This window comes from Apaloderma vittatum, unplaced genomic scaffold, assembly GCF_000703405.1.
Source record: "Apaloderma vittatum isolate BGI_N311 unplaced genomic scaffold, ASM70340v1 scaffold16140, whole genome shotgun sequence".
NCBI lineage: Eukaryota > Metazoa > Chordata > Aves > Trogoniformes > Trogonidae > Apaloderma > Apaloderma vittatum.
In genome coordinates this window covers 1-23,244 of record NW_009695141.1, presented here as the reverse complement: position 1 = coordinate 23,244, position 23,244 = coordinate 1, and the positions used below count along the sequence as shown (strand labels likewise).

The 23,244-nt window shown below is 39.3% G+C and overlaps 1 protein-coding gene across 1 annotated transcript; it reads right to left on the bottom strand.

The window, feature by feature from the left end:
* Window positions 1-756: 756 nt before the first annotated feature.
* Window positions 757-17,525, bottom strand: DNAJB14 (DnaJ (Hsp40) homolog, subfamily B, member 14; the record flags this gene model as incomplete). Its single annotated transcript, XM_009870187.1, has 6 exons — window positions 17,359-17,525; window positions 6,519-6,664; window positions 3,296-3,481; window positions 2,848-2,942; window positions 2,083-2,192; window positions 757-929 (listed from the first exon to the last, which is right to left on the bottom strand). Coding segments are annotated over exons 1-6 (868 nt in total), but the record flags the coding sequence as incomplete, so codon positions are not given.
* Window positions 17,526-23,244: the final 5,719 nt, after the last annotated feature.

The window sequence follows — 23,244 nt, the reverse complement described above, 5'->3', positions numbered from 1 at the left end:
AAAGGCTCACAAAATGGTCACAGGTAATAACGGGTTAAAACTGATGATGATTTGGAGGTGGTCGACGTTATTCAGTATTCTTACGCTTTAACATTGAATTCTAGGCTTCTGAAACAAAATAGCTCCTTGCATAACATTAAATTAGACGGCGAACTACAAAAATAAAGGCCCGTTTTTAAGGTCTGAGGTAGCCAAGGTACCAAGTCCAGAGAGAAAAAATACTCATCACTGGCAAAAGATTAAGTACTGATTTATATGCTGTGTGTCCTTCCTTGGTTGCCTGGAAAAGCAGTGTTTGTATGTACTGTGGTCCAGATTATTTTCTTCCTTCTCTGGAAACACCTAAGTAAGATTTTGTCATATTTATTATGTATATAAAAGCACCTAGGGAAATGAGATACAGCCACGATAAGCTAATGTGGAAGAAATAAGGATTCTTAGCTTTTGTCCTTAACTTAGAGCTATTTCTTTCTCGTTATCAATTCAGTGTAGCCTTTAATTTTCTGAGAAATGGTCACAAAGAGATTAGCAGGCTAAAATTGCTGATGATTTGCAGACTGTTGTTAGATCACTGAGTAAAACACAGAAATTAAGTGTCACTGGGGACACTTGTATAAGTGAGAAACAGTAAAAAAACCTTACACTTGCTTTTCCATTCTGATATTTTAATAATTCAAGCACTTAATTCTTGTCTTAGGCAATCTCTTTTTACAGTAATGCATGCTTTCATGAAATTACACATATTGCCGAACTTACTTTGTTGCCTCTCCTTCCAACAGTTATTACGAATGTTGGACACATAATCCTCTTCCACATTCTTTTCCACTTTCTGTAATGACGCTCCTTTGTATTCATTTCTAAAGTCCTTGTTGACATAATAAACAACATGCAGGTTTTCTGTCTGCATTTTTATGGTTTGCCCTGTACTTCTGCAAAAAAGAAGGGAGGGGTGGGAGAGAGACTAGGTATTTATTTATTTGCTATTGCAGAAAAGCAACACATTACAAGACAAGAAATGAAATGAACAGTTGTAAAATCTGCCAGAAAATAAAATTACTACATTTGCCTGAGTTTTAAACTTCTGCTGCTTAAACCCTTTATCTCAGGAAAAAAAACCACTTTAGTAAGACAATTGTTTCATACCTTTTTAGGCAAATACAAGCTTTGTGAATAGAAAATTAAATTCAAACTCAACAAAAAGAAAAACAGGTCACTATTCTGTAGCAACCCAGTACAGGCATCTCCATTGTACAATGTTTTCTGTCAGCCCCGACACATCCATTTTCTGGCTGGCACTCTGCAGATTAAAAATCAAAGATTGTGCACAAACATTTTGGCAGAAAAGTGTTGATAAGCATCACAACAGCTTAGTTGCAGGAGGGAAAAACATCACAATCCAGAAATAAAGAACCCCAAAAAATAAGAGAGGAGAAAAGAAAACTTTCTGTCGTGGGACTAAGAGCTCTGCAAGGAACTAAGGACCTTTAAAACAGTGCTGGTGAGTGGGCCAAGTCTACTAGCTAGCTGCATACTTGATTTCTCTCAAGGAAAAAGGTTTATACATCCTACTGTACCAAACAGGTAAGTTTCTCTGTAGAATTTTTTGCAAGAAAATGAAAATAAACTATTTTACCATTACTTAGAATGAAGCAAAGAACAGACATTTTCCCCAGCCCTCATCTAGTTCAGAACTTAAATAAGATGAGAAAGTCACTTGCTACAAGCTCAGATGACCCCTGAAAGAAAAATGAGCCTTAGCAGGCTTCAGGATTCAATTAAATACATTGGAGATGTAAACACCTTCACAACGTGCTACACTGTGTGGCCCCACTGCCTTGTATTGGGAGACCTCTTGAACTCCAGGGGCTGCTGACTTCTTTTCTCCATTACATTCTGTTAGTGTGTTCTTAGAACCTAACTCTCTAGCTTTGTTCTGCTTCATCTATACCTTCCCTCCCTTTCCTCACCATGGGAAATCAAGGCCCAACTAACGGAAAGTTGTCTAAAATGCTTCTAAGTGGGAGAGGGTAACCACAATATCCTCCCCTCAGTTTTAACCTAATGTAATTGAGTGTTACTTACGATCTTGGGTATAAGGCATAAGGAGGGTTAGATACCATCAACTGGCTCAACAAGGAGACAAGGATCAACACAATAATAGGCATCAGCTGAATGAACATAGAGAAACCTCCCTAAGGAACAAAACACATTCAGGTATTTCATAAAACGGCATCAAATAAGCAGGTAAATTTGACAAGATTTAATGCTAAGTGTGACTTTCTGCTTTAAACATCAAAAGATGCCAGGAAAATGACAACTAAACCTGCGAACGCTTGTAACTTTCCAGTGCATACACAGCATTCATCAAGTGCTCAAGCTGCCACAGTTCATGGGCTAGCATGTAGCAACAACTACTAAACGAACAGCTGGATTCATCTACGTTGTGTGCCATGATTTGGTCTCATCTCTCCGGTCATATGTAACGATACAGGACTAGGTGTAATTCATATAATTAACACTGAGCCTTAAGTTCAATTCTTACCTCCGCCCAAACAGATTTTTAAATGCAGACAAGGATTAGTGACCAGAATTAGTGGCATACTTAGGCTAATATTACCAGTCACTGGTAAGATAGTGCCATACAACAACAGATTTACAAAACTAGACTATTATCTTCTCAAACTTGCATGTCTATTTACCAATTAGTAGGGCTTTCATCTGCCAAAGTTTTAAAATACATAACTGGCAAGTACAAATCCTCCTCCGTGGTACAGAGCTCCCCTACAATCACATCACTGTAAGCAAATTGCACAATCCACAGTTAAAAGTCAATGCACTTAAACATACATCACCCCTCTCTTCCTCCCTCTCAGGTCCGCTCTGACGATGCTGATTGGGATGACTGTAGCCAGCACGACCATTAGAAAATGAATGTACACTACCTACGTAAAGAAATATCCACATTTAAAACATGTAAACCCCCCGCTATTTAGAGGTCAATACAGAAGCAGTAAAGTATTTAATGTTACTGAACAATGGCACACAAGATAACACAACTTAATTTCCAAGTGGTTTTAAGCCTGAAGACAAGGGATTTCATGTTCCACAGAATCACCATAGTAACTCTAAAGAACTGAACACGTATTTTGGGGATTTAGCAACCCTTATGGGAAAAATAAACTGTGGTGCACATTAAACAGTTGGGGTCAGAGGCAGGTTGGAGTAATTTTGCTGTTTCTTGTCACAAACTCTAATGCCAGTATATCCCAATGGTTATACCGATGTATACAAATACCTGTTGGAAAGGCCCCTCCAAAAAACATGTTGAATAGATCCTCTGGAGTAATATCTGCCTCACAACCTCTATGGAAGTTGAATCTACCGTTGCTAGGGTGATTGCATGTTTGCTCTTCACTGCCTGTAAGGTCATACTGCTTTCGCTTTTCTGGATTACTCAGCACAGCATACGCATTTCCAATTTCTGAAGCAGGAATAAAAGACAACTCACATAAGTGAAAGATAAGAGCTATTCCAGCATGAAAATTGCAATTTCAAAGTCAAGAATAGGCACTGTATTATATCCTTTGCTGTATGTTACAAATCAACATCTCTACTTTTCTTAGCACAGCTTCCACAAAGTTTCCCACCAACGCTATTCAAAGGCCTTTTATCCTGTTGAACTAGGCAGAAGGCAGGAGAGCTTTATTTCTTGTTCTGAGGGAACACCTACACCTGTGAAAATGTTCTCTCTCACTGCAATTACAAAAAAAAGCATCAAGCATTACAATGAAAGCTTTGAAGCTCGGTAATCGCAAAGTTCAGGTTGCTCAAGCAGCCTGGCCTAAAAACATCACAGACTCAGTGGATATTCTTTGGTTTAATTTGATCAGTGGTGATTTCTTCGAAACTCAGTTGTTTTACAAGGGCGTGAATGTATTTTTCTACATACTTCTTAAGATATTTTAAGGATTACATTAATAACACCAAGTTTTGCATGATGCAGCATGAGGAGCACAACACACATGCTGTGACAGGAACACATATGCTCCTCAGGTCATCAACACGACCTCAAATTTTGGAGTGCCTGGCCTGGATGCTTGTCTCTATTCACGCTACATTGTCACAAATGAACAACTTCAATTTTGACAGCAGAAAGGGAAAAAACAAGTTAAGTGAAAGAATCGGTGTGAAAACCCACAAGCTCAGCTGATTTTACAAGCTTTAACCCTGGTTGCTGTACACACGCACACACACAGAGCTCTTGCAGGCTGAAGGAAAATTTCTGTCGGCATTTGATGAACAATCACCACTCAGTCGTATCTTCATTAAACCCTTTCTCCTCTCTCCTCCAGGCCTCCTCAACAAAAGCCTGCTTCTGCAGCCAACCAACACAAGGCACAGGGATTATACTTTTCAGTGTCGAAAAGCCCTCAGTCACTGAAAGCTCATGACAGGTGCAACACATGACGTGACCTCAACACAGGCAAATAAGACTATGGCCTTGCATAATTAATGCTTTCAATATTAACCAATTTAAAAAAAAAAAGTTAATGAGTCTTAGCTCTGTGCCTTTTAAGATGCCCTTAGAAATAATCACTAGTAGTTCCTTTAAGTGGAGGAGAAAACCTGAAGAAATTAAGCCTGGGTATTTGCACTGAGAGCATGACACCAAATACTGCTACAAGGTTCCTCTGTTACTCATCGTGAGGATAAAATTGGTAATAAAATCTCAGATTTTCCCAACAATGAAGAACTTGGGGAGACATAAATCAGATGACTGCACATAAAGTGAAGACACAATACTGTCATGGCATGGTCAACAATCTTTTTTAACTATTTATTTGCTTTTGATTATTTGACACTAACTAACAACTGATTTGATTCAAATATAATTTTCTTTAAAAAGACATGAGTAATGAAAAACACCTGCTCAGAAGTTTCAAAGGAAAGATGTTTGATGAAGGTAGTAAAAGAGATTCCAAAAGATTAGAAGTTATTGTATTTGCACAAACTTTAAAATCTAAAATATAACCTCAGGAAGGCTGCTCAGTACAACAGAAGAGTAGTACAAGGTAGCTCAAGTTCTACGTAAGTACTTTGCCTAACATCAAACTCAATTCTGTTTTCTAATGTGACCTTTCCTTAAAATAAAGCATAATTATAAAATAACAGCTATTATTATGAAACTCTTTTTCTCAGCTGGATGTTAGAAACTCACCAGACACCTTTAAAGACAAACTAAATCATAAATTTACTCAGCTATACGAAAAGATTACAATAATTTCAATGCAAGAAAAATGCTTCATTTCATTAAATAACTTTTGGTAAACAAGTTTCCCCTACAAATTTTTCTGTTCACTTGTTCATGTAGTTAAGAACCAGAAAGCAAAATTAAACTGAAGAAATCAGATCTGTAAAAAGTGTTAATGTTGAATAAAAAAATAAATAATAAGAAACAGATTGCTAACATTTTAAAGATTATTTAAAATGCTATTAACAAGGAAGAGTTATTTTATTCATAGGGCTGGAGACAATTTTAAAGAATAATACCTCTTTTAGATAAAGCCATCACACAGCTGTATTAAAATAATCTTTAGCAATCAAATTTTCTGTTATGTTCTTTTCATCTGGCATTATTAATATATTATCATAATTATCCCTTAAAGTCTATATCAGAAGTCTTGCTCAGGACTATTTCTGTTCTTTTTTTCCTTCCTCCAATTTAAGAGTTTCATCTGAACAATTTGATCAAATGGCATATAAACCTTCCACAGGGAAAAAATAAGAAAAAACATGTGTCATGATCAAATTGTTTATTGATGCATGATCATTTCTTACAGATTCACATTCTTTCTCATATGCATCTGAAATGAAGACATAGTTTTCTTTAAAAAGCTTTCCCTCAACAATATCTCTCATGCAGGCTACGCTTGGCAGCCTTAGATCAGGTCAAGCTAGACCGTAAATTTTACCTAAGAAATGGGCAAAGGCAACTGTCAATAAGGCCATGTTTGAACTCAAGTGTTTTTGTGTGAAAAAAGTAGTAAAACTACACACACACAAGGAATTCTCAAGGAAGGGGTAATAGCGTGGCATGTGATTCAGTAAAAAAAGCATTTTGCTATCTAGTATTACTTGTTTTTTTCCAAACTCAAGTATAGCAAAGCTTCAAAACAGTAAGACTCAATTGACTCCATTAAGTTAGTAACAGTAAAAAAGTGCAACTGGGTTTCACAGATCAAGTATTTGCTCCCTGTACCTGAAAATAACAGTCAATCATCTGAAATTGAACCCTACTGCAAAAATCCACATTATTTATCTATACTTCTAGATATATGTCATGACAATAAAGTTCAAATATTTTCTTGGATAAAAATGTCAGTTTAGTATTAAACACACAGCAACAAAACACCACATCAATAATTATGTAAAAAGACAACTGACCAATGCAGATGTATTTCTGTTAATCTCACAAAGTTTAATCATAAAAGAAATTATAACTAAAAATGGTATTTTACTTTTAAAAGCCTCTGTTGCTCCAGGTGCATGGTTTTTGTCTGGGTGGAATTTCAAAGCAAGTTTTCTATAAGCCTTCTTTAGGTCTTCTTCACCTGCATCTTTTGACACTCCAAGGACTTTGTAATAATTTTTACATTTCTTTATACTGCAAAAGAAAATGAAGTAAAATGTTGTAAGCAAAAAAACCCAGTATGTTAGAACACAGCGGTAAATGGGGTAATACATTACACAGATGCAATATATGTCTCATTTTCAATATAAAATATTGAAAAAAATCCACTCTAGAAACAGAGAATGCCATTTTTCATAATAAACTCACTACTGAGCACAGTAAGCTATTGTACTAAAAGTTACTTACTACATACACTTGTTTTACTTCTACTGTAGAACTACCACAGTTGTATTGCTGTTAATAATACATAAACAGAAGAGCCCCAATTTACTTTGCAGAGCCAGCAGGTAGGAAGGCCTAGCATAGCAAATGCACTTTTGTATGCCTGATAAACCAAAACAAACTACAACTGCCTTTCTCCAAACAAAAGCCAAGTCATACCACCGCTCAAGCATTCACTTTTCAGGGAGATAAGGCACGTGAGAATACCTCACCTGGTTCTTAACAAATTTTCTGTGTTTATGTAAGTTCAAAGAAACAATAACAGCTCCAGCAATTACGAGTTTGACTCATCTCATATGTTCAATGTAGTATTTTTTTTAAAACTCGGAAATATTCTTCCTGCAGGCCATCTCACCCAGACAGGAAAAGCAAAATCTGGAAACGATATAATGATTTGGTATGCTTTCCAATACCCAGAAGAGAGAAAGTGCAGCTACAGGGGACAGAGAGAACATTAATTCTATGTGGTCAGGAAGAACCGAACAAACCAATAAATACACCTTTTAAATCAAACCAAATTACTTGGCTAAGAATTCAGAAACTTAGGAAAACAAGGCCAAATCACAAACTTGCATTGCAGAAATGAGGCACACTGACATTTGATGCATAAGGAAATGCATAAGGTGGTCTGAACAAGAAACAGAAATTACATCCATAAATATTTTAGGAGTCTCTTCACATGGCTCTACCTGTGTCCACATTCTCTTAAAAGCACATATTTCCATGTAAATATGGGTTTAGTGTTGCAAAGACTATACACAGGGCAGCCAAGTGGGAAAAAAAAAGGAAGGGGGAGGTAAGCAAGCCTTTGGCACTTTCATGACAGAAGAATGGGTACCCTGTAATTAAGGGAATGCACATGCATCAGAAGTACAACCACAGCATCATGTGTGGTCCTTCATAGTTCACAGACTGACCAAATCAAGTTTCATTTGATGGATCCCTTTCCCGTGTTTGAATAACACAAGCTTTTAGGGAAGTCTCGCTATAATGCTCGCAAGAGCACTGCACTGAATGTGTGCAGGCAGCTGCCAACACAAACAGCCTGGCAAATAAACACTGCTCATTATACTGAACTTTTAATAACTTTTAATAACTTCCTGTTAGGAAGCAGATAATGCTAACTAAAAAGAACACAGGGAATCCAGCATCAAGAAAGAATGGAAAGAAAATACATCAAATTATACTCTGAGAACTTTTGTTTTTTGATTTGTACAACAAGAAAAAACATTGGTAGTGTACAGATCCCTTCTTCATCAGCCTCAGGACCTGGATTACTTATGAACTATATCAAGAACAAACAGTTTATTTAAAAGTACAAGCAGTGTCAAATTTAGCAATTTCTTGAAATAAAAGCTATCTCAGCATCCAATCTAAGCTCTTCTCTTCAATAATTCGGTATCTGAATTATCTGTTTGTGGACTGGACTCTTCAGAACTTTGGGTGATATAAAATTAGGTAGTAAGTCATCAACATTTATCAAAATTGTTATTTTATTAACATTACAACTGTAGTGTTAAAGTGTTCAAGTATTTTTAAGCACTGTGCATCCTCACAAACTTTTTCTCCCAACAACATATGGTCAGTTCTTGTGGAAGTAACAAATATGAAAAAAAACACTCAAACACAGAAGTTTACTTCTTTGCAGACCCGATATGCACTTATTTCACAACTCTAGGATGCAGAGAGGAGGAAAATGGAGAGGAAGAAAAAATAGAAAAACCCAAGAAATGCCAACCTGTTCTTCTAATCACCAAAACCTTGCCTTGGAGTTTCCTTCCATTTACAACCAGTAAAAGTCTCACAATGGGCCATGGGAAGAGCAGGAACAGGGTATCAGTCAGAAGATTTTCAGGTCAGTACGTGACCCACCGGCTTCTGATACCACGATCTGCTTAGAACCCCTGCACCAAACCAGAGCTGCTTCCCGACAAGAAAGTGCACTCACCCTCCAAATGGGTGAATGCAATCACCCTCCAGCCAGCAGCTGCCTCCAATCTAGTCCACAAATGAATTTATCACGAAACAAGTGTTCAGCCGAGGCATAACATATTTCTGTTTTCTCTTAGCAAGTCCTTGCTACTAATTGCTTTGCCAAATAAAAAAATTTAAAAATAGAGCCACCTCTATTCCAACATTCCTGACGTTCTATGAAGCTATCATTTAATATTTTGAGCACACTTTATATCAAACAACCCTCATACCCTGACCTGTTGCCCTAAGTGAAACAGCCAGTCTCCAGTGAAGAAGCCTTTGTGAATCTGTGACAGCTACCCTTGACTTTTATTCTCCCTTGTGTGTTCTTGTCAGTATGGGCGCTCTCACAGCAACGCTGCCTGCAAGTGATCCTCCAGGCCATTTGTATCGCCCTTCTTTCTCCTGCACAGGATCAATGCTGAGATGCACAACCGCTGTTCACTGTTCAGCCCCATTACCACAATCAGATCTCAACAAAGTCAGTGCTGGCTCTCAGAGACCTCTGCAGCAACCAAAAGTTGCAAGTACGCTGCCCGAGGAGTGCCGCTGTACATGACTTCACGGCGAATCATGCGAAATATGCATACGGCAATTTTGCAGAGTTTAGCAGAACTTCGGATTAGGCAGATCAAGTTTTAAAGCTAAAATACAAATGCACAGGGGCCAAAAACCTGACCCAAGCCTGGAGTTCTCAACCATGACCTCTGTGCTATGAAGTCCTTGCGACACCCTGCACTCGGACAGCAGTTTTATACCACTGCTTTGTCACTTGAAGGCAAAAAACCTCCAGACTGTAGGTAGCTAGCATCTAGTTAATGCAAAGTTTCCTGCAGGAAGGGAGTTAGTGACTCCTGCCAGGAGGTCCCTTAATGAGCACAATTCGGGGCAATCATTACAGTGCAACAGCTCAGTTTTGCCCCCGTCAGCAAAGTCCACGCGAGTCTTGCACCGAAACTTGTACCGCAGCAGCTTTGCACTGGGGATGATGGGACAAGCCAAGACAACTAGAAGGTACTTTCCAGTCAAACAAAATTACCAGTGTCTGTGGTGCACTCCCGAGAGACAAAACTTTAATGCATAAAGCTGGTGAGTCCGTTTATAGAAGGACAAACTGTATGGGATCACCAGGACAACCCACCAGATCCGCAGGCCATGAGTGCTGAGCAGTCAGCAGGTTTCTCAAACACCGTAGGGGCACGCAGCCCACCCCACATGCCACAGCCCTCCTCCGCCTCAAAGAGACGGGGATCGTGGCCTTTACAGAGAGACTCTCCAAGACTTAAGTCCTCTTCTCCCAAACTGCCACTGTCCTTATCAGAAATTTCTCCCCAGTTGCTGGGAGCTGTTGGAAGCCATGGTCCCTGGGCAGATGCAGGCCTTTTTGGACATATTCTTTGCCCCTTGTCTCTGGTGGACTGAGCCCTGACAATCCTCACCCTGCCAGAATTACTTGCCTGAAGCACTGAACTCTCCCTGTGGAGCTTTGTCATGGGAGGGCAGATGGACAGAAGGAACCATCTCCTTCCTATTTGTCTCCTGTTGCAGGCCACAGAGGATTGGCCAAAGACTGGGAAAAATTAAGAGAAAAATCAGTGGAGGTTTTGGAAAAGACCAGTCACTGATGTCACGTATGGATTTTAACCACATCTGAAACCCCTGTCTTGCAGCACTCTCAGCATGAACAACTAACTTTCTGAAAGCTGCACTTCAAATTGTTGTTTGCTTGGTTTTGCTGCACTTAAGGCAATGTAGTCCCTGGTGATAATTTTCTTGAATATGTAAACTCAGCACAGATGTTTCTTTTTAAAATTGTAATTTACATATCACTTGCTTATGGATTTCCCCTTTTGTAGTGAATTGAGTTTTTTTGTTGTTTATTTCTGGCTTATTTGAAGTTTGGTGCTTTCACTGTCAATTTGTTTGGAGTTTCGTCTTTTCATAAATTGCTTTTCTTGTGTTTTTCATTCCCAGTTGAACCACTTCTGTATCTGAATTACTATCAAATTATTTCTGTTCTCTGGCTTATTTCTGCCCATGCTGAATTGTTAGTCCCCTGCCAGCACCTTGGCACTGTCCTTCTGCTTAACAGATTTGCTGGCTGTTTTAGGAGGGCACATTGATGGATGTTCCTGAAATAATATCTGACTTCTAGAGAATAGACTTCTAAAACAGCGTGAGGGTGAGTGATGCCCTACATTCATCCACAATCTGTTGACAGAGGTATCTCCTCATGACTTGCAAAGCTTCACTATCTCAGCTTGCAGCCAACAAGCCACCTGCAGTAGAACTGGTTCGCTGGCTTCAAACTGCAGCAACAGCCAATTCTGCCTGACGCTGGGCCCCTCTCCAGGCTCTGACAGCTGAAGGCAGGGGAAGACCTTCATGTCCTGCAACGCCTGCTCTCACCTGCAGAAATCCTGGGACTACCAGCACTTGCTCTCCTGTAACTACAAAATGACGTGATCCTACTGCTGTGCTTCTTGTTTCACTTCTCAAATCTACAATTCAGATTAGGTCAGCATCAACAGTTTTTATCAGGTAAACGAAACCTACCAGAGATGCTTGCATTTCTGTATCAAATACCATAATCCTAAAGTTTTCGGTGCGACTAGGTATTTCAAAGGGTCTTCCAAAGCCTTTGTCTGCACTGCACAGGGATGGCTCAAAAGGCAAATACTTCAGTCTCCAAAACGTTGTGACGGGAGCCACAAATATTTCTCCCACCAGTCATCTGAACTGAGCAGCCCAGTGAGCAGCAGCGTGAATATTAAGTGACAAAGAACTAAGCAAGAGGAAGTTACACTGACGTCTGATCCCACAGCTGAGCAGAAAACCACAGTAAAATGCAGACCAGTTTCTGCATAGGTCAAGTTTCCAATGATACCAGAGGGCCTGATGAAAATGGCATCTTGCAGTTGAATCGAGAATGTGCCAGGCACAGTTGGGATGACATAAGTGTGGTCTGCAAAAAGTGTTCTAGATTGGGAAGAGAAGTGCTGTCGAGGAACTCAAGCAGAGAGCAGCATACCCCTAGTTTCTGAAACGAATGCACCAGAAGTTTCAGATCTCTGTTTTACCGATAGGTCCAACAGCACATTAGGATGCTTGTCTTAGTACCTTGCTCTTGGATATATCTGGTCAGTTTGTTTCTCCTGTGTGTATTACATGAACTATTCAAGGTTGTGTATCAGCATACTTGTCCCTAGATTTTGTTTAAGCTTTTATTTTAGCAAAAAAAAAAAAGTGTAGACTAAAAGCAGGACAAAGTCCACCATATCTTTTGTGCCACTTTTCCATGAGGGGCCTTATGTGATTTCCACCTTGACTTTCTCAACCATTCAACTGGATATTTCAACAATTCATGGCAGTTCTAGCAGCCTAATTAAAAGGCACACCCTGATTTCTTTGCCTTGTGTTTGGTGTTGGTTTTGTTTTGGTTTTTTGGAGTTGTTTTTACTGTTTTAGCATATGTTGATTACTCTTATTTTTCCACTTCCAGTTAATTATCTTCTTAACTCCATGTTTAAAAAGGAACGACATATCTCTTTTTGCTGAATTTGCAGAAGTCTCAGCAGAAGGCCTGGAAAAATTCAGTCACACCAAATTACGTTCCTTCTAGTTTAATACATGAGGCAACTTTTTTGTTTACTACATGAATTCAGATCAAGTTGACAATTATCCTCAGCCACTACCGGATGACATTCCATCTTGCTTTGCGAGGTTTCTGCAGAACTCGTGCCTCCACTGGTTTATTTTGGTTCCAGCTCCAAATATAAAATTTCATTCTTGTGCTCTCTTCTGAGGGGCATGGATCGGCAGGGCAGGAAAAGCAGTATTCCACGACAGTTCTCACAAGACAGAAATCCAATTTTAGCATCCTACTAACCATAGCAGAATCACATAGAATCACAGAATGTCAGGAGTTGGAAGGGACCTCAAAAGATCATCCAGTCCAACCCTCCTGCCAGAGCAGGATCACCTGCAGTAGGTCATGCAGTTACCTTTCAGATGTCGAACAGGTAATATGGAATATATGTTATGGCTTATTTACTAAAAAAGAGACATCAGTCACCATATGAATTTTAAGGTCATTTAAAAGGAGTCTGTGTAAAGTGTACAACCTATCTATATCTCTGAAACTATTTTTTTTAGATCACATAGGATAAAACAGATAACACACACTTTACAGCATAAAAAGGAATGGTAAAGATTAATACACAGCAGGCAAAAGATCCTTTCTTTTTTTTCCTTCTTTTTTAATTTCATGCTAGTCCACAAAACCTTTCCAAAGGGCCTGCAGACTTGGTATGAGTAGGCAGATATGATGAACAGAATTTGTCTGACAGTAATTAAAGAACTCTTTGATAACTGTAATCCTGATCAGTTCTTCTTCAGTCATTTTAAGAGAACTAGAAGGAAAAAAAAGTTAAAAATTTCTTTCTTACAAAAAATGTTTCATTTATCTCAGCAAAAAACGCAAATAACCTACATCAAACAGTGAAGGAATCACTTTAAAGCAAAGACCACAGAATTCAAAAGCAAATTTTCCCTTTTGTCATGCACACACTTTCTCATGCATTTATGTAAAGTTGACATTGCTCAGGCTGCTTTCAATTGCCTAGAGACTTTTAGGGCGCTTGCTCTAAAAAGACATAAGCCTACTGTGGGTTCTGACATATTTCTGCTAGTCACCTGCCAATATCTCAGATATGCAGGTCACCTAAAGTGTTAAGGCAACTTGATCCAGCCATCAGTGACAAGATAAGCACCATTAAGAAAATACAGGTGGTATTTTCAAAGCATTTCAATTCTACAGCAACAAAGTGCTTTTGGATCTATCAAGCTTCAAGCTGTCACACTGAAACAGTGACCACCATTCCCACCAAGAACAGAGCATTGCGCAGCACTTATGCAGTCGGTGGAAAGATATTGCATCTTATGATTCTCCCTGTCGAGCAACTTGTTTGCAAGCTCCTGTAATGCTCTACAGAAGTGTTACAGCACTCTCAGCAGGTGATCAGTATCCCCTGTGTATGTGGAAAAAAAAATACAAACAGCACAGAGGTGTTTGTTTGTACTCATACCTACTCACATTACTAGAGTAACCCTCATGAAAATTACCACAGTTAAATTAGTTAAGCTGCTCCAGGCATGTCTTCACCATGCGTCCTACATCTATTGTCACACGCAAATTCAAGATAGCTGGACAACTCCAGGAACACTAATCAAGAGATCCGAGTCGAAGAGCTCAGAGTCAGCCTCCCTGTCTTAGTGCTCACTAGAGCTAATAAAAAAGCTTTGGAGTGTAGTTAAATCAGGAATATCTTCTCTCAGTCTATATTCAATTACTAATACAGAACAAAAAAACTCCAGGAGATAAGAATACTTGATAATGACCACCTTTCAAATTATAAGCATACAAAACAATTTAGTCTGACAGAGTCTAATTCATGGTAAAAATCAGAATTTATTAAAAATTGAAGACTTTGCTACCTTGCTATCTAAATTTTTTTTTTCACAGGGGAAAAAAATAATCAGGCATGAAACAGTATTTGAAACCCAACTTATTTCACACAGCATCTCTCTAACCAATTCAAAGGTCTGAAAATCATTCCACTGTGGTATGGCAGACACATATGGTGGTGATAAGCTTTACTCTCTGAAGAATATCCTCTCCAGAGGGGCATGTTCCATTTAATTGGAAAAGTCTGGGGCCTGATTGAAGCAATAACATATGCAGCCTGTCATGTTTCCAACTAGAAAGCTCATTCTCACTGTGCTTAAACATGAACTTTCCCTCAGCTATCATCACTGAATGTGTTATGTATTTCCATTAAGTCTGAGCCCACTGTTTGTATTTAATCCTGTTCTCCTTGGCAAGGCACACACTTTTTAAAATTCTTAACCACAAATTTTCTAAGTGGTGTGTCAATGCCACTAACTGACAACATGACAAATATTTCAAAACATCCAACAAAAACCAGAGACTTGCTCTGTTGATCACTGCACATCTAAACCAAAATTCAGTCTCCCCATAAAGTTTATGAACTGCTACGCTGAAGGATGGTAGCATCAAGATACTGTTTTAACAGCAGGGGGGTTTTAAGTGTGATGTGAAATACAAGCAAACATGGGTTGTTCTGCAAGCTATTACAACTGCTTATTTGCAAAGCCCTGGGCAGGTTTTAAAACCTCAAGTTTAATCTTCACAGAACAGCTCGCTGAAATTGCTATTAAGCAATGTTGCAACAAGATTTTTCTCAATGTGCAACTTCTGTAAATACACCTAACTTTGGTTCTAATAACAAATTGGATGAATTTTATCTGTTATCTACTGCATCCCTTCAAGGAAGCAATATGCAATATCATGAAAGCACACAATGGAGAAAGATTGGCTCTACATCATCATTTTACTCAAGACAAGAGAGGCAACACACTTTCAGGTAAACCAAACAAAAAAAAAAAAAAAAAAGAACTTGCAGGGAGCCTGATGTCACAGCAGACTGCAGCTCAGAACAGCAGGTCACGGGTGAGTGAATACTGGCACTAATACAGCCTTCCTTGTAGCAGTTTTCCGAAAAAGTGTCACACGTCTTAATTTGATCTGAGCCTCATTTTACAGAGGACTTCTTTCTGGATACTTTGTCTCGCATACATATTTTAACAGCTAACGTTTCAAGGTGGCCAAAACCATGCATGCTTATTCATGTTCTTCTTTAGATGCACCATGAAGGGCAACAACACTAATTTAAGCAGAGATGATCGTAAATTAAAAGCCCTATGAAACAGCAACACCAAGAGGGTAACAACACCAGAAATGCTGCTGTCTGTCTGCCTGAATACAGAGCTGCTGTTTCAACAAAAGAAAGCTACTTTTTCCTCACTGCTGGCAGGTCTGAACACACTATTGAAAGATCCCAATAAAATATCAATAGAAACATAACAAATGTAACAAATGTAAACAAAAAAATAATAAAATCACAAACAGATTTGTTTTGCACAACAGTTCATCCAATCTACACGAACTAGAAGAGGACCCCTTGATTTCCTTTTATCCTAGTTTCAGCTGGGATGGACATATTTTTCCTCCCAGTAGCTGTTATAACGCTGTGTTTTGGCTTTAACATGAGAATAATGTTGACAACCCAGTGACGTTTTGGTTGTTGTTAAGTAGTGTTTATGCTAAGACAAGGACTTTTCATCTTCTCATGTCTGGCCAGTGAGAAGGCTGGCAGAGCATGAGAAGCTGGGAAGGAACACAAGGCTGGGAGAGCTGACCCAGACTAGCCAAAGGGATATTCCATGCCACATGATGTCATGGCGAGGATATAAACTGGGAAGACTTGTCGGGAGGGGCAGATCAAACTGCTCTGGGACTGGCTGAGCATGGGTCAGCAGGCAGCGCACAACTGCATTGTGCATCGCTCATCTTTCTTGAGTTTTATTTCACCCTCTTTTTATTATTTTGCTTTCCATTACAATTACTTTTATTACTACTATTATTATATTTATTTTTATTTCAATTATTAAACTGTTCTTATCTCAACCTACAACTTTTACTTGTTTTCAATTCTGCTCCCCATCCCACCATGGCAGAGGGGAGGAGTGAGCAAGCAGCTGCACGGTGCTCAGTTGCTGGCTGGGGTTAAACCACGACACCTTTCTTTGAGCTCCCTTAAGGTATCTGGGCTAGGCTTATCTGAAAATCCAGGCGGCTTTTGAGCTGTGCAATTTTAGAGTGGCTTTATCCATATTTCTTTAGCAGAAATCAGAGTACACATCAAACAGTATTTTTTTTTCACTCCCACAGCCAAGAAGTGTGTAATGACAACATGACTTAAAGAGTTACTCGATTTTTATCGATCTTTGCTTCTTTTTGCACATCCTCCTTTCCTGATGTCGCTCCATCTTAATACTATGGTGCTGCATGAATCTCAGCAAAGATTATAGCGCAACTTAGACCATGTGCTTTAGTGCTTCTCAGATACCTACACTTCCAGAACAAAATAGGTTTAACATGGATCCTAAGACCAGCCTGTATAGAAAGATTAATCTGAAAATAAACCTTAGGAGTGAGCATGTATCTTGAGTTTAAAAATATTTAAAAATAGAAATACTGTTCTGCAAGTTGTTTGATAGAATTTTTATCTTCTTTCTTTTACATTTTATTTCAATTTCTTCCATTTACCATGAGATTTACTTAATAACTATTTCAAGTATCATTTTTATATAAAGTAATCTTGATGGTTTAAAAAGAACAGTATCATCTTTCTCATACAAAGTGACAGCGTCTCACACTGTGTTTAAATGCAACAAAACTCTCCTCTTCCTTTTAGTTACAGTTCAGTACAAGCAATCCCTCTCAGCTGATCCTGATTTTTCCATTGCTCCTTTAGATGCTAAAGCTGAAAGCATAAGTTCACAACACACAGAACGAAAATCAGTGACGTATTTAAGCAAGGCCATACCTGAACACTCCTTCCATTTGGTCTTTGGTGTAGCTTTTTCCACTTTCACCTGCAGCAGATGCGTTGCTTTCCTTCGTGCTGTTTGGCTTACTTTGATCATTGCTACTGGCTGGTTTTCGGCAGTAAGCACCTCCGCCAGCAGCGCTTCCATTCTTCATAATAGCTTCCAACAAAACTATAAAACAACGGTATATCATAGTATCATTATAGGCCTTACTGATTAAATTGGGGCTCTCAAGCATCTAAATGGGAGCACCACATTACAGAAAACTAGCTGCTACATCCTCCTTCCGTGTTGATCATCACTTCATTCCACAAATGTTTCTGAAGCCAGTCTAGCAGCATCTTTTGTGGCGAAACTACGGCAAAGTGTTTCAAAATTAGTGACTGGACTCCCATCCACCTCTGCCAAAGCAATTTAACACCAGAGAGAATTCACCCAGGTCCCCAATTTCTAGATGGTTTCTAGAGGCACTAAACCCCTGTTTTGGGTTGAAAACATCAGAATACCTGAATAAGCAACTGTAACTCAAAAAGAAGAACTAACATAACACTCTAAAGAACCTGCAAATTATTCCATATGGAGACCGAGCCCATCTCCAGCACATTTCAGTTGCTGCAGTACATACCTATCTGTAACCTGAGCCATTATTGGCCACAAACTGATGCTCTTTAGTCCTTCCAGGCCACACCAGATGAAATTTATACTATTGTTAAAGTGCCACAAGTAAATCAGGACCAGCCAACCACACCCAACTCTTGAGACCTGAATCTTCAAAATCAGCACGCTTTTGCTAGATCTTAAAATCATCTTTCCTCCTGTGTTCCAACAGATCTCAAATTTAGCAGTTTTAATAAATCATCATTCTCTTTCTAGATATAAGCCTGCATTTTGGGGATATCTGTCTTACCAATGAACCAGAAATAGTGCCATTCTGACTTAAGGAACTGCACACAAAGCATACCGCAGACCAAAGATTTTATCTTTCCTGAAAAGACATGCCTTCAGAGCAAGATGGGAAACTACACCGGCCAAATTTGTTTCATAAACAACTGCGAGTTCCTATCTGCCTTAAAAATGCCCTAATAAAAATTCTCACAAAAAAAAAAAAAGGTCTCGCTCATTGTAAAAGCATGTTACAGCTTTACTGTTAAAACACATTTTATTCTGGAAGCTAGTCAGAAGAATCTGGAAGGATTTTCTCCTAAATCTGAATTAAAAAAAAATTATGCCCTAACTAGTTTGGTCTCTCTTAAAGCAGCAGCAAACTCGGATCCTACACATCACAGCTTATGTCTCGCAGAAGCAGAGGAAAGAAAAGCAAGCAGAGCTTTGTTTAAAAGGAGAAGAACCACTTTCCCCAAGATGTGCTTTTTAAAACTCTCCAGTATTTGCTTTTACTTATTAATTCACTTATTACCCACTGGCCACAGCAGTCTGAAGTACTGCAGATGAATAGTTACACTTAGCCTGAACGAGAAAGTCAGCTGACTTCAGTGCTGGTCCTGTGCTCATGCCTGCCTCAGCACGACTCATCAATTGATCAGGTCAGGCTTTTTACTGCGGAAATAAAGAAACAACTAACATTTAGATGCTGGGTTGTATAGCAAGGAGACGTCTTCACCACAAACAAAATGAGGTTCTTGAAAACAGGAGAGCTATAGTTGCTTTTATGGATTATAATCGAGGCATGTACCCAAATATTTGCAATAGTGGTTCTAATTCTGTTATGGCATTTAAAGTTCCGAGGTGAACAAAATAATAACAACTCCAATGAGGTGACTGTGTCTGCAGCTCAGAGCTAATCAAGAATAGAAATCTGAACAGACAGTGCCTCAGAATGAAGCATTATCAGTCCAAATGTGCTCCAGATGAGTGATAACAGAAAACAAAATTATTCTTTTTCTATCCTGTGATGTTTGATATTTAGTACAGTATCACGTGGGATCCCATTGAATATATGACTCTGACTTAACCTCTAGAAATACAGCTTAGTCAACAGTTTTGCAAATCCTGCCTTTATAATGGCATTGCTCTAGAAATTCCACATCCCTGCACTAATGCTTGTGCAAAATCAGTAGTAGCAATGATGCTAGAAATGCAGGTATAGACAACAGTTCATGTCTTTAACACCCAGTGTCTCTTTCACAGGAAGTTTAGCTGGTAAGTCTTTCCATGAATTGGTTTGGCTGCACTTTACTTTCAACATCACTAATTCCTAATCACCTTCTCAGACGTACCATTCCCCCTACCAGAGCTGCACTGCTGAGAAGACAGTGCAGGACACGTGAAAAATAAAATCCGTGTTAACTCTTAAAATAGCAAGATGCAGCATATACAAACGTGCTATTGTTCTATATTGAAAAAGAAAACGGCACAAAGGGTCTGGGACCATTGCTTTCTTCAAATAAAAATACAGTTCAGATATTCAGAAACAACTTTGACTCTACCATGCTGGTGGTAAAACTGGCTGTTAGAACCGTAGTACTAACAGTGTATTAAAGAAAACTTTCGGTGTGCACCTAGGTATTTTAAAACAGAACGTACAAGGAACCAAAGACTTATTCTGTTAGCAGGTAAGACGATGAGTCCTATCTCCAAACATGTCTGAAGACTCCCTTGTGCGTACTGTTACCTGCTGCTGAACAAAAGATCCTTGCACTGCATTTAATTCCATTATGCATTGAACATGACCCCCAGTTGGGGGAATGGAATAGAAGAACCTTCTAATTCAGAATTCATAGTAATACAACAGCCTCAGAAACTAAGATCATTTTCAAACTAGACTTGTTTTCAAAGGCAGCATCAGAAATAGCGCAAGAAAATCTTAAGATGCACTGAAAAATTAAGTTGTCCTTAAGGTCGCTTTCTGCCTTCAACTCCAAACAGAATGGGTCCTAAGATTGAAAAGGATACCTTGTCCCTTGTTTTCTTTAAATCCACTCTCACAAATCGTTTCCAGACAAGCAATTATTTTCCCTTCAGTTGCAAGATGAATCATTAGCACAAAATCACAATCAAACAACATTTTGAATAGCTGAATTGTAGAACAATTTTCTAGCAAAGAGTGACGTCAACATGAACACTGCGACTATGAAGTCATTAGCTAAGTATCATTAAATACGCACTGACCTTACATTGCACGCTAGTAAAGCCTTAAAATAGCACTGCTGCAGTCAGCATATTTCAGGCGGAAGCTTTGTTTAGCAAAACTAAACTTCACTGATGACTGAACTAGTGCTGAATGCCCTTTAAATGCAAATGTTGCCAAAACCAAACCATGCATATTAGTTTTAGAGGCAATAGTTAAAACCTCCTCTCTGTCCTGTAATAATCTGCTACAACTTCAAGAGGAGGAAGGTCCCATCAGGAAAAGATCCAGCACTACTCTTCTCATTGCTTTCATCACTGATGGAACATCATTTGTGAAATGGTGGGCAATTGTTCTCAAAATTATACTACAGATACAAGCTATGAAGAAGAACTGAGAAATTGGTACGAACGACCCTCTGATACATACTCTGAAGGGAAAATAAGGACGCACAGTGACAACTGGGGCTGTACTATATTGTCCTATCACCTTGTAAACCCAACACATTAGGGAAGTAAAAGAAGAATTTGTGTTACAACAACAAAATCTTACTGTTTCTCTTCAGTATGTGCTATGACACATTTTACTTATCTAATGAATTACTGCGGTTTTTTTGTTTGGTTGGGTTTGGGTTGGGTTTTTTTTTTCCCAAGTGGACTCCCTGCTTAATTTACCAAGAAAATGAAAATGAGATAACAAAGCAGTCTTTTCCTTCCTTCTTAGTCAGTGTAAAACACCAGTTCTAATTTACTGCACACCTTCCAGTTCCCGTCCTGACAAAAGCACATTCTGTGACCTTGCAACTTACTGCACTTTTTACAGGGGCTATCTAAGTGCCTCACAAACTTTGAAAAAAATATACAATGAGTTGGTGGTGTTTTGGGAGAAAATGAGATGAGTTGAAAAGAATTAACAACCTCCACAGCAAGAAAACTGAAGCACAGAGATATCCTCGTCCGGTCCCCATGTGTTGCCTGATCTAGTTGAGAGGCGTCCCTGCCCATGACAGGGAGGCTGGATTAAATGATCTCTAAGGTCCCGTCCTGCCTAGGCCATTCTGTGATTCTATGATTACAAGTTTACAGAGTTCCCTAACTTCTAAATACCTAGTTCACATCAGGCCTAGGGCCTGACTCTTTTCAGTGGTTTTAGGGCATCTGCAATTCTCATTAGCTTCAGATGGAGCTTTAACTGCCCATCAGTTCCACAAATCAGGCCCTTGTTTCAGGCTGAGTACCTGAAAAACGAAGCACAAACAATTAGCCATCACTGACGGAAACAGAGTGAAGTGACTTTTTAACATCACAGAGAAAATCTGTGAGGCATTTAGCTTTAGTACACAATTCCCCAGATTACAGTCCACTACCACAATCACAAGACCATCTTCTTTTCCACAGATCTGTACCTCATCTGTGACACACTTTGCTAATTTCCACAGTGTATAAAACAAGTGTCCTAGAGACAATAGCCTAATTAGCCATCTATTTCTTGCACCAAATACTTTACAATGGTGGTTATGTAGTAGCAGTCCTACTTAAAAAAAACCCAACACCCAAACACTCAAATCGGATGGAGACTTTTTTTTCCCTGAAAGCTACAGTAACACTTTTCTGAGAGGTACAAGATGGTAACAAGCTACGTGAAACAGACGCAGCTATTCCCGTTCTTTGGTGGAAGAACTGACTTGAAACCTGCAGCCTTCCTGCTTCCTCTCCTGACCAAGAGAGCTTCCGAAAAGCTGGAATTATTTTCAAGCATGTCATCTTCTCAAGTCACAGAAACATAGGGCAATATGGAAAACTACAGCTTGTTTTTTATTTCAGAGAGGCGTGTAACGTGGCAAGAATATTCTTCCAGGTGATTTACCAGTGACATCCACCCTGTCTTGCAGGAGGGGAAAAACCACACACAAACCCCCCTTCATACTTTAAAAATCAGAAGCACTGATGAGACTTCAGCTTATTATTTGCATATAAGAAGTAGTCAGGAGATAAGAGAGGCCAAAAAAACATTCACTGAATCTGCTCACCTGACTTAAAGGCTTCACTACAGAATAAAACACAGCACAGAACATTTCCAGTCACCCCAAAGTCATGTTCCAACGAGATAAATCCTGAGGCCCTTAAGTCAGTACAGAGCACTGAAGTCTTTCCTACTCCTTCCATGGCATAGACAACCTAAGTGAGAACCAGAAGAGTGCAACAAGTCACTGATGTGTTCAAAGGTATTCTGAGCTGACTTCTGACACTGTGTGACAGAGACTCCAGGACAGGTAAGAGGTCTGCATGCACTGAAACCTTACTACTGTTCCTTTAAAAAAATCCCATTTCTAAACATCTTCTGCTAGAGAGATGCTAATTGTTTTTCAAATTTTAGCACAGAAGCCTCTGAAGAGCCAATTAAGTCATAAAGGGAGCTGCCTATACCATTTTCTCTAGGAAAGTTAAACCTGTGCGTAATCCCTACGAAGCTATAGCACAAACCAAAAGGGAAACAAACCCGAGAAAACCTAAACCATGAGTAAATTAGAGTATGACGACACTGCCCAGTCTGGAGCAGCAGCTTTTGCTGCAAGCTGTTAGCGAGGGGTAATTCACAGTGACAGAACAGAAGCCACCCCAGCCCGCCTCGGCCTGGGGCCTGAGGTGTCCTGCCCTTAATCGGGTCTAAGCCTAGTCCTGGTGGCTACGCTTATACCCGTGGTTTATAAACGTGGCTAAAGAGAGGGGGAAATGCAGGCGATGAGCTGGGCTGGCCCAGAGCGAACCTCTTTGGCCAGGAGGGAGGTAATCCC